The 17,452-nt window shown below is 43.0% G+C and overlaps 1 protein-coding gene across 1 annotated transcript; it reads left to right on the top strand.

The window, feature by feature from the left end:
* Nucleotides 1-10,501: 10,501 nt before the first annotated feature.
* LOC149462781 (olfactory receptor 5V1-like) lies at nucleotides 10,502-11,437 on the top strand. The gene has a single exon (XM_089676421.1). The coding sequence runs from the start codon at nucleotides 10,502-10,504 to the stop codon at nucleotides 11,435-11,437; it is 936 nt and encodes a 311-aa protein (XP_089532547.1).
* The last annotated feature ends 6,015 nt before the right edge of the window (nucleotides 11,438-17,452 follow it).

Here is a 17,452-nt window from a genome sequence, read left to right as displayed (position 1 = left end):
AAGTCTTGCTTGCATTTCAGCTTTAATGCTGGAAATAGGAAATCTTTGTTCAATGCATGGAACTCTGATTTAATGCTGGGAGATTGTGACAGTCTGGATTAAATCCCAATCTCTCACAATCATATTGTTCATTTTAAACCCATGGAACCCATTGAAGCAAAATGTTGAACTAACTACACTTTTCAAAAGCTACAACCATTGAGGTAATCCCTGAGAAGCCGGCCGTAGATGGTTCAGCAGGGACCGGCAGAGATTCGAACCATGTATGGCAAACTGAATGTAACCAAGTTGATTGATCAACTTGTGTACAACCAGCCTGTCAGATTTTACATGCGATTATTGCTAGTGGCTATTATAGCCGTTAGCAGTAATTACTGTGTTCTCCCAGCAGAGACAGCTCCCCAGGGGCGGACTGACCATTGGGAAACTCGGGCACTGCCCGAGGGCCCGGGGTCAGTAGGGGGCCCCATGAGATGCCCCTGGTACCTTTTTCATAGGCTTTTTTGAGTTTGGGCAAGGGCACAGGGGCCCCATGATCCCCTTTTGCCCGGGGGCCACGTGAGTTGTCAGTCCGCCCCTGCGGCTCCCTTTGCTGGGAGAACACAGTGGCTCCCTGGGAGGAATCCCCCTATCAACAGTGACTGTGCTTATGGAGGAATAGAGTGATTTTCTTCCCTGCAACCCGTGGTTACAGAAAAAAAAAATAGTTCCATCTATGGCCGGCTTTAGTGTTTTTTTTCACTTTTTTATGTGTACAATTACTACAATTTGCTTGCCTTTTTCAAAGCAATTGTATCCCTGCAAAGCTTTAAATTAAATGTTTCATGGATAAACTAATTACTGTAAGGCCCCTTTCAGATGGGGTGGATCTCTCAGCGTGATCCGCCTGCTCAGTGAAGAATCTCTCCGCTGATCCCCATTGAGCAGGCAGTTGATAGGTCTCTGTCCGCTCTACTGCTGCAGAGCGGACACAGACAGTGCCCATTGGTTTCAATGGGATGGTCAGATTGAAACGGACCACCTGTCCGTTTGCACCCAATTGTCATCCGATCCACTGGACAGATGGGGAACAGATCCCAATCCGTCTGTTTTTGGCATACATGATCAGATCGAATGCCGGCGGGTGTCAGCGGACTATTGTTTGCTGACATCCGCCGGTCCATAGAAGTCTATAGATGGACCGATCAGGTCCACTTAAAAAACAGACAGGCTGACCCCATCAGTCCGCTTGTGTAAAGGGGCCTTAAAGTAAAGCTATATTAAGAGAAATTGTTGCTACCATTGCGGACCTCCTAAGAAAGCTAGTTGCCAGGCTGCAGTGCCGACACACTGCCTTCTAAATTACTGACTTAAGTAAAGCTGGCCATAGATGGATCCAAACTCGTCTGGTTCAACAGAGATAGGCTGAAGTTCGATCAGTGTGTGGCCACGCATGCATAACAGAATTCAATCCTTTCATCGCCTTCTGTTGAAGGGACGTGGCTACATAGTTACATATAGTTAGTCTGGCTGTAAAGACAAAGACTATCCAGTTCAACCATATAAAAAAAAAAAGGTTATAATCCTACACCCACAGTTGATCCAGAGGAAAGCAAAAAAACCCCGCAAAGCATGATCCAATTTGCTCCTGCAGGGGAAAAAATTCCTTCCTGATCCACCGAGAGGCAATTGGATATTCCCTGGATCAAGTTTACCTATAAATGTTAGTATCCAGTTATATTCTGTGTATCTAAGAAAGAATCCAGGACTTTTTTAAAGCAATCCACTGAGCTGGCCAGAACCAACTCTTGAGGGAGTCTATTCCACATTTTCACAGCTCTTACTGTGAAGAAACCTTTCCGTGTTTGGAGATTACATTTCTTTCCCTCCAGATGTAAAGAGTGCCCCCTTGTCCTCTATGATGACCTCAGGGTGAATAACTCTACACCAAGTTCACTATATGAACCACTGATGTATTTATACATGTTGATCATATCCCCCCCTTAATCTCCTCTTCTCAAGAGAGAATAAATTCAGTTCCTCTAATCTTTCCTCATAGCTAAGCTCCTCCATGCCTCGTATCAGTTTGGTTGCCCTTCTCTGTACTTTCTCCAGTTCCCCAATGTTCTTGTTCTGAATTGGTGTCCAAAATTGAACTGCATATTCCAGATGAGGTCTTACTAATGATTTGTATCGGGGTAATATGACATCTCTCTCTCTGGAGTCTATACCTCTTTTAATACAAGAGAGGATTGTGCTAGCTTTAGAAACCGCAGCTTGGCATTGCATGCCATTATTAAGCTTGTGTTCTACCAGAACTCACAGATCCTTCTCCACCATTGATTCCCCCAGTTGTATCCCCCCAGTATGTATGATGCATGCATATTCTTAGCCCCCAAGTGCAGAACCTTACATTTATCAACATTAAACCTCATTTGCCACATAGTTGCCCAATTAAACAGTGCATTGAGGTCGGATTGTAAATTGGAGACATCCTGTAAGCACGTTATTCCACTGACAACATCTGTCTTTCATGAATCCATGCTGTCTGTTGCTTAAAATATTTTTTTCCAGCAAGAACTCATCTATGTGGTCTTTTATTAAACTCTCCAGTATCTTCCCAACTATAGAAATTAAACTAACAGGTCTATAATTACTTGGTAAAGATTTTGACCCCTTTTTAAATATTGGCAACACATTGGCCTTACACCAATCCAGTGGTACTATGCCAGTCATTAAAGAGTCCCTAAAAATGAGAAACAATGGCTTTGAAATGGAAGAGCTCAATTCTTTAAGGACCCGTGGGTGTATGCCATCCGGTCCAGGTGCTTTATTCACCTTTATTCTGTCTAAATATGTCTGGATCATATCAATTGTGAACCAATGTGTATCATCTGGGGCTGTGTCAATACCATACCCATTATGGACAAGAGCTCCCCCATACTCCTTTGTATACACAGAGCTGAAGAAGATATTTAATAAATTTGCCTTCTCTTTGTCCCCAGTCACCCACTCTAGATAATTTTGTAAAGTTCCTACATGTTTGGACCGGACCTTTTTACAATTAATATATTTGAAGAATTGTTTGGGGTTGGTCCTGCTATCTTTTGCAATCTGTCATTCATTTTCAATTTTTGTGGCCTTTATTTCCTTTTTGCATATTCTGTTATATTCTTTGTAATGTTTAAACGATGATAGTGTTCCTTCATTTTTATATTTAATAAAAGCTCTTTTCTTATTATCTATAGCATTTTTAACTTTGGCCATAAGCCAAATTTTGTTTGGTTTGATTTTTAGCCTTTTAAACTTGTTGCCCATGGGAATATATTTTGCACTGTGTTAACATACAGTCTTTTTGAACAACTCTCATTTCTGTGTTGTGTTCATTGATGCATATATTCCCTCCCAGTCTAAGTCTTGGAGAGCTGAGAGATGGTGAAAACTTGTGGCTGCATCAGTGTATTTTGACAGCAACAGAAGCTCCCAGCGGGGAGATTCTTCCATCTCTCTCCTTTGTGTGGATGGAGGAATCAGTTTTTTTGTGAAAAAAGCTACTTGTTCATATCGACGAAATTACATGTCTTTTTTGCATGCTTGCTCTGGGTCTGTGACTCAAAAGATTGAAGCAAGTATTCAGTTTGATGGCCAAATGAGAAAACCAAACAAGGGGCAGGCAAAAAATTCAATACATTTATTGAAGCTAATACTGTATACAGTATAATTGCCTGTGATCACCTGGAACACAGACAGTGATGACAGTCTCCAACACACAGATGTGAGGCTAATGAACCCTGGTATCAAACAGCACAGAGCCCGCTCAGGGAACTGTCAGAAAACAGCATCTACATGTGAGCAGTGTTCTTGTGGATGCAGTTGGCCGTAGGGGTGGGCAGCGACGCATTACAAAGGATCCACCTTCTTTTTCAAGCTGCCCAGGACCAGTGCTGGGATCAGGGGCCGACTGACAACTCATGGGACCCCCGAGCAATAGGGGATCATGGGGCCCCTGTGTCCTTGCCCAAACTCAAAAAAGCCTAGGAAAAAGGTACCAGGGGCATCTCATGGGGCCCCCTACTGACCCCGGGCCCTTGGGCAGTGCCCGAGTTTTCAAATGGTCAGTCCGCCCCTGGCTGGGAATAATTTATGCAAGAATGAGTGGTGGGACTATACAGCACAGTGTGCACATAGGACTTAACATCACACTGAAGTATTTGGCCTTATGAACTATAGAACTCCGCAATATCATAAAAAATGGGTAAAGATATAGGAATCGTCCAGTTCCAAAAATCGGTTGCACTGCATAGCTCAGCAGCCATTCATAATGAACACAAAGATAATATAAGGAAACTGGAGCACATAGAGAACAAAGTGTTCAACAAGACATTACACAAGGACAAAGCAACTAAATAAATTATGGAACTAAGAAATGACCCAGAAAAATAGCCACACATGATGATAGCTAGAATAATGAAAAATTAACAAGCTGGGAAATAAATTGCATTATTAACACAATAAGGTACACTTTAACTACAGCACAATACCAATTACATAACCAAAATAACAACTACATTACCAAACACTGATTTCAGTGCAGCACTTCTGCAATTATTGAACAGTTCCAAAATTTTGATATAACTAGAAAAAAAAAAATTCTTTTGTTCTGAGCCCAAATGATAGTTCACCAGATATGACTAAAATGTCTTCAACAAATATTAATTACAAATAACCACTATTAAAATTTAAATTAAAAGTATTAATTACTTGGGAAGCGTACATTCATGTTCAGAATTATTACAGAATTCTTAAGCATTACATTTTTATTGTTATGGGCAGGATAACAAGAATATTTAAAAACACTATAGTAGAAAATATTGACATTTACATACTATAAGTTGTAGGTTGACATTAGTAAACAGTCAACCTAGGGTCATATATATGCAATGCGGGAAATGAAGTGAATCCTGTGCATTTCCCTTACCACAACTGGAATATGCAGTTCAGTTTTGGGCACCAATTCACAAAAAGAACATTGGGGAACTGGAGAAAGTACAGAGAAGGCCAACCAAACTGATAAGAGGCATGGAGGAGCTCAGCTATCGGGAAAGATTAGAGGAACTGAATTTATTCTCTCTTGAGAAGAGGAGCTTAAGGGGAGTTATGATCAACATGTATAAATACATCAGTGGTTCATATAGTGAACTCGGTGTAGAGCTATTCACCCTGAGGTCATCACAGAGGACAAGGGGGCACTCTTTACATCTGGAGGAAAAGAAATGTAATCTCCAGACACGGAAAGGTTTCTTCACAGTGAGAGCTGTGAAAATGTACAATAGACTCCCTCAAGAGTTGGTTCTGGTCAGCTCAGTGGATTGCTTTACGAAAGGCCTGGATTCTTTCTTAGATACACAGAATATAACTAGATACTAACATTTATAGGTAAAGTTGATCCGGGGAATATTCTATTGCCTCTCGGGGGATCAGGAAGGAATTTTTTTCCCTGTAGGAGAAAATTGGTTCATGCTTTGCTGGGTTTTTTGCCTTCCTCTGGATCAACTGTTGGTATAGGATTTTTTTTTTTAATGGTTGAACTGGATGAACTTTTGTCTTTTTTCAGCCAGACTAACTATGTAACTAAGTAACATTGAAATCGCAATGTTAAATTAACGATACACCAAAACAGCTTGCAAAATGCCATACAATTGCATGAATCAGATCGCATGAGTGTGAACACCTATGAGATCTGATTCAGGTGTGGCAAAAAAAAAGGGTCCTGCTCCATTTTGGTGCAGATGCGGTGCAATTTGAGCCATACCAAATTAATAACATCACATGTGCTTTGTACAGCCTGTGTGAACCCAGGCTGAATGAGTAAAAATTAACATATTCTTTATAGCAGTGATTTAATTAGACAAATTGTAATTGTCTTTACATTGTGCAGAGTTGTCCAAGTATTAAGAAAAGTAGTCAAATATTTTTGCAACCAATGAAATATACATTATTTTTGGGAACCAATGGGTAGATGGAATTGAACTTTGTGATTTAAGTTATTTCCAAATTAAATATGTTATCTAAAAATATATTGTGTATAAACAGTACCCGAAAAATGTTTCATTTTATCCTGAAAATAGCTTTGTACTTCCTTGTAGGCGAGTGTGCCTCATAGCTGTGTGTCTGCCATGTGAGATCATCTAAGATACTGCTGTCTCTGACTGCTGGCCTCATTAAATTTGGTAATTTCACTATTATTAATATTTTTATTATTATAGAGTATTTATAAAGCGCCAATAGTTCACTCAGTGCTGTACATTACAAAGGGGGACAGAACATGTGACAGAACAATAACAATACAATGCAAAACATGAGGGGATCGAGGGCCCTGCTCTTTTGAGCTTACAATCTAGGAGGGAGGGGATGGTGGTACAGGAGGAGAAAGCTGTGGGGGATGGAGTAGTAGGAAGAGTGGAGGAGGTCGGCAAATTAGCAGGGGGTGGGATAGGCTTCCCTGAAGAGGTGGGTTTTCAGGGTGCGCCTAAAGGAGAGGAGAGTAGGTGATAATCTGATGGGTTGGGGCAGGGAGTTCCAGAGGATGGGTGACACCCTGGAGAAGTCCTGGAGGCGGGCATGGGAGGAGGAGACCAGGGAACTAGAGAGAAGGAGGTCTGGTGAGGAGCGGAGTGTGTGTGCTGGGTGGTACTTGGATATTAGGTCGGTGATGTAGTTCGGGACAGCATGGTGGACGGCTTTGTACGTCAGTGTTAGGATTTTGAATTTGATCCATTGCGCAATCGGAAGCCAGTGGAGGGATTGGCAGAGGGGGGTGGCGGAGACGGAGCGGTTGGAAAGGTGAATGAGTCTGGCAGCCGTATTCAGGATCGACTGAAGCGGGGATAGCCAGCGGCGAGGCAGGCCAGTAAGGAGGGAGTTGCAGTAATCGAGTCGTGATATGATGAGGGAGTGGATGAGCTGTTTAGTGGTTTCTGGGGTTAGGAACGTGCGTATTTTGGTGATGTTGCGGAGGTGGAGTCTGCATGAGTTTGTTAAAGATTGGACTTGGGGCTGGAAGGATAGGTTGGAGTCCAGAATGACACCAAGTACTCTGGCCTGCAGGGCGGGTTTGATGGTGGCGTTGTTGGACATGATAGAGAATTCAATGGGGGGTGGGGTCCGGGCTGGGGGGAAGACAAGAAACTCGGTTTTGGAGAGGTTCAGTTTAAGGAAGTGGAGCGACATCCAGTCTGATGTGTCGCTCAGTAGGTGTGTGATTCGGACGGAGACTGAGGGGGTGAGGTGGGGGGTTGAGAGATAGATTTGTGTGTCATCGGCATATAGGTGGTAGTTGAAGCCGTGAGAGTGTATGAGTTGGCCAAGGGAGGAGCTGTAGATGGAGAAGAGGAGGGGCCTGAGGACGGAGCCTTGAGGGAACCCAACAGAGAGGGGGAGTGAGGGCGAGGTGGTAGCATTATAGGTAACGCTAAAAGAGCATTGTGTCAGGTAGGATGAGAGCCAGGAGAGAGCAGAATCTCTGAGGCCGAGGGAGTGTAGTTTTTTGAGGAGGAGGGGGTGGTCAACTGTGTCGAAGGCCACGGAGAGGTCAAGGAGTAGGAGCACTGAATAGTGGCCATTAGCTTTGGCGGTTAGCAGGTCGTTGGAGAGTTTGAGTAAGGCAGTTTCGGTGGAGTGTAGGGGACGGAAGCCGGACTGTAGGGGATCTAGGAGGTTGTTGTCGTTGAGGTGAGAGCTTAGGCGGGTTTAGACTAGGCGCTCGAGGAGTTTGGATGTGAATGGGAGCAGGGAGATGGGTCTGAGGTTGTTTGGGTCATTGGAGTCCATTGAGGGCTTTTTAAGTATGGGGGTGATGTGTGCATGCTTCAGAGGGGAGGGGAAAGTGCCGGAGGAGAGGAAGAGATTAAAGATGTGGGTGAGGGAGCATAGGATGGAGGGGGAAGGAGGTTGTAGGAGTTGTGAGGAGATAGGGACCTTGGAGACTTCCTTGACGGTAGTAAGGTCAAAGGTGCAGAGTGTTGAGGGGGCTTCAGTATGAGGAATGTAGGGTGGGGTGGAAGTGGAGGTCAGAACAGTGGTGGGGCCATGAGAGAGGGGTGATGAGGGGGTAGCTGAGTGAGGGGGAATGGGGTTGGAGGGAGTTTGAGCAGTGACGAAGTCCCTGCGGGTTATGTTGAGGGAGAGTGGGCATGAGGGGGTAGCTGTGTGAGATGGGACGGGTTGAGAGTTGCGGCGATGTCCTTGCGAATTGTGTCAATCTTGTTTTTGAAGTGATTGGCAATCTCAAGGGCGGTGAGTGAGGTGCTGGGTGGAGGTGGGGGTGGAGAGAGTAGAGAGTTGAAGGTGGAGAAGAGTCGGCGAGGATTGGAGGAGAGGGCCTTGATGAGGGTCAGGAAGTAGGCTTGTTTGGCTGCGTGGAGGGAGGAGGTGTAAGTGTGGAAGGCAGATTTGTAGCGGGTGAAGGCTTGTTGGGATTTGGTTTTGCGCCATAGTCACTCCAGGGCACGACTGTGTTGTTTAAGGGTTTTGGTGTGATCAGTCTGCCAGGGCTGGAGCGGTCAGGGTCTGATGTTGCGTGTGGTTAAAGGTGCTAGTGAGTCAAGAGCTGTTGACAGCACGTTGTTATAGGCAGTCATAGCCAAGTTGGGGCAGGACAGGGGGAGGATGCTGTCGTGGAGTTGATCAGCTGCAGAGTAGAGGGGGGCAGGGTTAAGGTTGCGGAGGTTACGGCTGGTAGTAGTGTGACATTTGGAGGGGTAGGCGTTGGAGGACGAGGAGATAGAGAAGGTAATCAGGTTGTGGTCAGAGAGAGGGAAGGGGGTGTTAGTGAGGTTGTGGGGAGCGCAGCGGTTGGAGAAGACGAGATCACTACTATCTTATTCACTGTTCTCCTTGCTGGAGAAGAAGCGGTACCTGAGGAACTGCAGCGCCTGGGTTATATAAAAGAACACAAGGGAGCACCAACTAAGTGCAATATTAGTAAGCATTTAATGAAGTAAAAACGGCCATCGGTGTGACGTCTCATTCGGCTCTGTGTTCCAGGGTGGTTTCCTCCTACTTCTGGGATCGGCTGAACTGGCTTTCCATCCGACAAGCACGTCAAAAGCCACTACATGCAGTTTATCCAGGCGAACTGGCTTCAGCATTCCTGTCTTTGGTTGCAGATAAGCTCTTATTAATTTATCCTTGTGAGTATGCATTTTTCTTCATTAAATACGTAGTGTCCCTTGTGTTCTTTTCTGTTTCCAGAGATTGTTCCTGTCTCAGGTGGAGCAGCCTACTGAAGCACCAATCCATCTCATGGAATTTTATGAACTTTAGATACCATGCCAGTGGACTCTGTATCCTTGGGCATTACGATTATTAGCTGTTATCTGACAGTTGGCTCCCCATTAGTGGTTCATGTGGATAGTGTCTTTACATCCTTTCTTGCGCCATAATTACATCTGTTTTTTGTGCATGGGTTATCCTGCTTCAGTTTCCTTTATTCTTTGGATCTGTGCTCTTTCTGCTATGTGATTATTCCTACATCAATCGTTAGATTAGTAGTCATTGGGAGGATACGACCAACCTATACAAAAAGGATCATGCAACAGAGCTAATTGGCCTAACAATTAACTAAATATGTAAATACTGTAATAGAAGAGTGATCTCAGAAGGCAAAGGTTTAGTTTAACCAAGAAATATCAATATCCCTGATATATTCTTAAAGCAGTCGTCTCCAAACCGCAGCCCTTTGCTTGCTTTTATCCGGTCCTTTGGGTATTATTCCTCCCATTGCCGGCAACAGTGGGGCATAGTTCCTGCCACTGATACTGATAAAGGGGCACTATTCCTCCTACTGACACCAGTGATGGGGCACTACTTCTCTCACTAATACCAATGGTGGGGAATTATTCCTGCCACTGATACGGACAATGGGGCACTATTCCTCTCACTGACACTGACCATGGGGCACTATTCCTTCCACTGACACTGACCATGGAGCACTATTCCACCTACATACATCAATGATGGTTCACTATTCCTCTCACTGACAGTAATGATGGGGCATTTTCTACTCCCACTGGCTACAGTCCGGCCCCCCTAAAGTTTGAAAAGCAGTAAACTGGCCCTTTGTTTAGAAAGTTTGCAGACCACTGGCTTAAAGTAAACCATTGGCCATCTGGTGTTTTTATAGCTGTTTAAAAATCCCATCCACCTGAAAGTACATTCTTATTCGTGGATTGTTGGATTGTAACCTGTTAGGTTTTTAATAACATGGAAATCCCAGAGCATAGAAATTCCGCCATGACCATACCCACATCCAGATTCTACAGCTGACATCTTCTACTTGATGTATAGTACGTTATTTAACTGCCATAAAAGAGGAAAAAGTTCCCACTTTTTGGATTCCCAAGTTATTAGAAGGCTGCCAGATGTGTGTAGTCAAGTACTCTTCCTAAAGAGCCAAAGTATTGTTTATTCATAAGCCTGAATATCATGACATTTTTACAACATAGTTTTATATCCAGGAACAATGATGTGGAACTACACCAGAGTTGATGAATTCATTCTTCTGGGCTTGACCAGACGCCAGGATATACAGACTGTCTTATTTCTGGTATTTCTTGTCAGTTATATTATATCACTTCTGGGTAATGTCCTTATTATTTTCGTCAGCAGGATCAGCCCCCGTCTCCATACACCCATGTATTTCTTCTTGAGTAACCTATCATTTTCGGACATTTGGTTCACCTCCAGTATAGTTCCTAAAATGCTGATGAATTTTTTATCAATGAAGAATAGTATATCATTTGATGCATGTTTCATTCAGTTATTTATACACATGGGTGTAGGAGGCTCGGAATGCTACCTTCTCCTAGCAATGGCTTATGATCGCTATGTGGCTATATGTAGCCCATTACATTATACCACTATTATGCATCCAAGTCTGTGCATTAAAATGGCAAGTGGCTGTTGGATTGTAAGCTTTCTAAACTCATTAATACACACACTATTTGCACTGCAATTGCCATTCTGTGGCCCAAATGTCATTAACCATTTTTTCTGTGAGATACCATATATAATAGAATTGTCCTGCACAGATGCTTCTCTTAATAAAATCATCATTTTTTTGTTTGCTATGTTTGTGGTTATGGGCCCATTTTTCTTCATTCTAATTACATATGGCTATATCATCTTTAATATACTTAAGATCAGTACATCAGTCGGGCGGAAAAAAGCTTTCTCCACTTGTGCTTCACATGTTATTGTAGTCACCTTATTCTATGGTACAATCCTTTTTTTGTACATGAGACCGGGAGACACTCGTGTGGCCAACCAGGATAAAATGGCCACCTTGTTCTATAGCGTTGTGACTCCAATGCTCAACCCCTTCATCTACACCTTGAGAAACAAAGATGTTAAAGGGGTGTTGCTAGAGATTACAAGAACAAAGCATGTGTCAGAATGAGAATAGGAACTGTAAGTACAGGTATACAGAGAATTGTAAGTACAGGGATATAGACCAAACCCAACGTACCACTCTAGAACTGCTCCTTCCTCTTGGCTCTGGCCACCATGTGCAGGTTCAAAAAAAGCACATATTTGCTTGTCGTCATATGATTAAAATAAGTTGATGAGAACTGAAATCCAATCTGTGCTCCAGTAGATCATTTTGTTAAGTCATCCATAATACAGCTACCGCCATAATGTCTCCACCCGAATAAACATCACCTCCTTGAGGTGTAGAAGAACTCTAGTACAAAATAGGAGCTAAAGCTCCAGGCTCCAATAAATATTGATTGGAATAGCTCAATATTGGAACTTATGCATAGATCACCCTGTCATGGTATACTGTTACACATTCTATCCCTTACACACTACTCATCATAATTAACAACAATTATAATGCACTTTATTTTTAGGCAGTAAAGCTACAAAAGGATACCATATCATATCAAACATAAAATAATGGAAACATAGCATTTGTGAAGTAATACTTCACAAAAAAAGTATTGGAAGTCCAAAAAGGGACAACTATAGCACAGACTTTGAAAACCATCTTAACAAGTTTGATCTTTATTCTATATATACAACTAGGGATGCCAATAAGGGGGTAAATCCGGCCCTCCTATACTGAGCCTAGGTGCCATCAGTTCAACAGGAGGCACTTGCTGAGCAGGAGGAACGGCTGTACTGCCTTGTCACTGGAACCAATCCTCCTGTAGCTCCCCCGGCAATGCAGCTGGCTTCTCCTTCACTGCAGGCACTGCAGGGGGACCTACATGAGGATCGGTTCCATTATCTGCACCCCCCATGCCCTACAGATCTGATCACCCCCACCCCCCTTCCCCCTGCTGTCCAGGCCCCCCTGTGTGCCCTCCTCCTCCGCAGCACAACTGGCTTCTCCTCCTCTCTCTCCCACCAGTTGCTGCAGGGCACAAAGGGGGATTGTTTCAGGATAGTGAGCAGGGAGCCAGAACTGATCGCTCCTGTGTTCATTCATAACTGAGGCCAGGGGCAGACTGTCAACTCATGGGGCCCCCGGGCAATAGGGGGTCATGGGGCCCTGGTGTCCTTGCCCAAACTCAAAAAAGCCTATGAAAAAGGTACCAGGGCCATCTCATGGGGCCCCCTACTGACCTCAGGCCCTCGGGCAGTGCCCAAGTTTCCAAATGGTCAGTCCGCCCCTGACTGAGGCATAAAATTGTGTTTACTATGCTTTAGTTTACGAATGAACATGAAGCCTCAGAGTGCTACCTATTCATTTATCCCCAGTACAACTGAGTCTGCAGAGAAAGGGACTGAGGAATTTCATGAACTCAGTCCATTTCTCTGTCCCAAAAGTGAGATGTCAGAGGTCTGTTTATTTCGTCAGAGCTCCCCAATAGGGCAGTTAAAAAAATTTAAATAATAAAAAAACTACATTTAAAAAAAGAAATTTGAAATGTTTAAATTAAGGGCACATTAATATGTGTTCTCTTCTTTGAAGAGCAATCCCCATTTGAAACACTCTTCAAAGGGCATTTGACAGGCAGTGAGGTGTATCATCACCTTACTACCTGCTGTAATCTCAGACTAGCATGCCGCAACCATTTGCATTGCACAAAATTTAAGGGCGCTTTCAGAACAGTGCCATTCAATTAAAAGGGTCCCATTTGAGGGGGGTCATAAAACTTACATTCTAAAGTATATATGTAAAGCTTTCTCATAAAGGACAAATCAAACATTAAACAGAAACAGCAAGGATGTCATAGCCATATCAGAAGAGTTCTGGTACGCCTTGATTTATATGTTGATTGTAATCTGCGTTGTTTTGCATCTTTATAATTTTGTAATAAAAAAAAATGTTGCATTTGTCAAGAAGTTGGAGTTATATATATGTTTTTTTCTTTTTAATATTTAAACTTCAGTGGCTGCCCTATAATGTAGACATTTAGCAAAAGTGGTTTGTAGTAGTTTTCTGCTTTAGACTCCAGGAGTGTTTATTAGTTCTGTATTTTCTATCTATTAGAGGTATGGGCTTTGAGGTCTGTTCATATTTTTGTTGCTTTTAAAGCACCGTGGCTGCTGCATGTGTACAACGAAAGTTGCTCCCTCTGCAGCTAAAAGGGGTAGCAGTTGGGGGGATGTAAAAGTGCAGATCAAACATGGGATTTTACAGCCCCCCGACCCTAAGGACTCATTTACACAGGTCCTCTGGCTGTGTGAATGAGTGTTTTTTTTTTTTCTTGGGGCTGAAGCAGCCTGTTACTCTACGGGGATGAACACAGCTGCAGGTCCTAATTTGATAGCTGCCAGTGAATGGCCCTGAATGCACACTGCCTGAGTTCTGAACCGTACATATAACAACCTGTGGCTGTGTTCATACAGCTGCTGTGTCCCCATAGTGTAACATGGGCTGCCAGCACACAGTGGCTCCTGCCACATAAACAAACCTCTGATTTAAACTGTACAGGCCACAGCGGCCATATGAATGAGCCCCAAGACCTCACTCACACACAGAGCTTTAATTATTAACTCAATACAGATTTAACTTTTAGATTTAGCAGGAATTGTTTTGTGTTTGTGCCTGCTAATATTGATTTTAGTGTAATGTTTAGCAAAAATGTTATTTGATATTAGGGGGACCTGTCAGGTAGACTGTGCAGGAACCCTTGATTCTAAAAGCAACCTTGTATACAACAAAATACATGTTGACATAAAAGCTTCTTTGTATGCATTATCTTCCTCATTACATTCTTACTAAACCCACAACAGTAAAATCAGTCTGTATATGCAGTAAAGCATGCTTGTTATACTCACTGTGGAACCAAAGGGGTTAATTCTCCACATTGTGTAAAAAGGATGTTTGATCCTGACTTCTCTGATCCTCCCCTTCTTTCAGGGTCTCCTAAATATCTCCTGATAGAGCAGAGGCTTGGGGGGCACGCTGCCCATCCTTAGTTTAGTGTGTATTGCTAGAGCATTTTTTTTCTTCTTGGGAGAGTACATGTGATCAGCACAGGGCCAATCAGCACTCTCCAGACAGACGTCAGGGGTCCTGCATCCTCCTACAAGAGAATGAAAACTGGACACTCATAGAAGTCACAAGACTGCTGATGAGAAAAGGTATTTAGCAGTCTATATTTACTAAAATAATTGCACATCCGTGTTATGTGTACTGTGGGAGACCAGATGTACTGAATGCAGGGTCCTGGGTTTAGTAACATTTTAAGTCATTGGATGTGGCAGGTCACATTAATATGCAAAAAGAAAAATATATTTTCAGTACATACAGTTAACACAATATAGATATGTATAAAATGAATAAAGCAATCCTTTTGGTTGACCAGATTCTGTGTTAAAAAAAAAGTAGATGCAGCGTTCATATGACAGGTGACCTAAATGTGAATTATATTGGTGGTGAGTTACCCAAAATGAATATTATTTTTAGAACTAGGATTACTCCCAACTTCACTCAAAGTACTACTGCAACAATGTTTTATGGACAAATATGACACACTCTGAAGTTTTCGATGAATTTGTGTAGAGAAACAAACCTGAACCTCAATCCCAAGAAAGGAGTATGAAGGAGGAAGTAGAGTGGTGTGGGGCGTCTTCCTTGCCTCAGGACCTGGCAGATTACAGTCATCGAGGAGCCAATAAACTCCAATTTGGATCAGGAAATTCCAAAGCAGAACCTGAAATATTCTACCAGCGAACTAAATCTCAAAATAAGTTGTATCATGTAACTTGTCAATAATCTACATTTCAAAGCCTAGGAGTGTATAAGCAAAAATTATTATAACAAAAAAAACAAACAAACTATTTTATAATGGCAAAAATCAGAGCCCTAACCCAAATCCCTCTGAAATGCTATGGCATGGCCTCAAGCAAATTAAAGATAGACACCCCAAAAAAACAAACATAATCATGTTGAGTACACAGGAATGGCACAAAGAATGGCTGCTGCCCCAGTCTATAACTGGCCTTCACAGCAAGGAGCACATGGAAGGACGACGCATTTCAAACAAAAGAGAAAGATTCCCAGCTCAGCTTGCCAACCAGCCTGCAAACAAACCAAATTAACCTAACAGTATGCGTTAAAAACATGGGTTTAGTTAGCACACATTTACAAATACATGCGTAAGCTACAGACCCTCGTCACGGCACCCCGATATTTTGTAGTTCCTAACTCTACAAATTTTGAGAGCCCTCGTAGTAGAGACACATGCATGGACCTGAGGGAGCCCACCCCTCCTTAAAGGTACAGGTATAGGAGCACACTGGACACCCAACATGTAGCACAATGGCAGCTAAGGTGTCCAGTGCACCCCCTCACCAACAATTCAACAATACAAAAAATGGCCGCTGTCCCAGTCTATAACTGGCTTTCAAAGCAAGGAGCACATGAAAGGGTGACACATGTCAAACAACAAAAGAGAAAAGTTCCCAGCTCTAACTTGCCAGCCAACCAGCCTGCAAACAAACTGAATTAACCTGTCTAACAATAAGCAATAAAAACAGGGGTTTAGTTAGCACACATTTGCAAATACATGCATAAGCTACAGAGCCTTGTCAGGGCACCCCGATATTCTGCAGTTTCTAACTCTACAAATTTTGAGGGCCCCCATAGTAGAGGCACATGTATTTAATGGATAGACCAAGGGCAGGTGGACCTGAGGGAGCCCACCCCTCCTTAAAGGTACAAGTACAGGAGTGCACTAGACACCCAGCATGTAGCACAATGGCAGCTAGGGTGTCCAGTGCACCCCCTCACCAACAATTTAACAATACAAAAATGGCCACTGCTCCAATCTATAACTGGCCTTCACAGCAAGGAGGACATGGAAGGGTGAAGCAAGTTAAACAACAAAAGAGAAAAATTCCCAGCTCAACTTGCATTGCAGTGTGAATAGGAAACACAGAAACAATTCTGTTTTACGTTTTACAATGCATGAAAACACTAGTCACTCCAGATGTGTGGATACAGCCTAAACCCCCACAACTGACGACCATGAGACAAGTTTCTCAGCAGTCTAAGGCCTCTCAGCTGAAGGCCATGGAGCAAGTTTTTTTGGCAATTGGCTACCTTGCGCCTATGCACTAGTAGCCAGTGCAATTTCTAGAACACTACACAGTCACAGAGATCAATTTAGGGTCTTTACTCACAAGTCCTCAGGACAACTGTCATGTTCCAGTTTCCTCTGGACATGGTCGAGTGAGATCGTCCATCTCCAAACCAGACCAGTCCTTTTCTTGTTGTGAGGTCCTGCAATTAGCTGCTAGGAAGATCCATTCAGGCCATCAGCCTTGAGGCCTCTAGTACAGCTACACAGTCCATGGGCTGCCTAGGGACAGCAGCCTCTCAGACTTTGGAACCCTCCTGCGGAGAAGAAACCCAGCTCTCCAGTGCTTCAGACTATCTATCCCCTTTCCAGCCCCTTCTGGACACTCTCCTCCAGGGAATGGCTGGAGCATAAATATTCAGGCTGGTCACTTGAATTCTCTCATCCAAGGTTGTGGAAGATTCTTCCAGAGGCAGAGGGGAAAAATCAAACATTTTTAAACCTACTACAGGACAATTTTATGGTACAATTCATAGAAGCCCCTACTAGGAAAGAAGCTCTGCTGGACCTGGTAATCTCAAACCATGCAGAGCTTATTATAAATGTCCATATAAAAGAACATCTAGGTAGCAGTGACCATAACATGATTTAATTTATTAACTGTAAACAGCAAGTACATACCGGAAAAATAAAAATGCTCAATTTCAAGAGAGCTGATTTTCCAAGGCTGAGATCTGCTCTCCAAGACGTAGACTGGGAGGGAATATTAGCATAAATGAACACAACACAGAAATGGGAGTTCTTCAAAAAGACTGTATATGAACATACTGCAAAATATATTCTAATGGACAACAAGTTTAAAAGGCTAAATATCAAACCTATGTGGCTTACGGCCAAAGTTAAAAAAGCTATAAATAATAAGAAAAGAGCTTTTT

This window comes from Staurois parvus, unplaced genomic scaffold, assembly GCF_062004578.1.
Source record: "Staurois parvus isolate SC_StPar_1 unplaced genomic scaffold, SC_StPar_1.0 ptg000168l, whole genome shotgun sequence".
NCBI lineage: Eukaryota > Metazoa > Chordata > Amphibia > Anura > Ranidae > Staurois > Staurois parvus.
Note: the sequence above shows the minus strand (reverse complement) of the source record. Positions and strands in the feature narration are given on the sequence as shown.

Excerpts from the sequence above, each read along its gene's own strand:
- LOC149462781 (XM_089676421.1), top strand. The coding sequence starts at position 10,502 with ATGATGTGGAACTACACCAGAGTTGATGAATTCATTCTTCTGGGCTTG.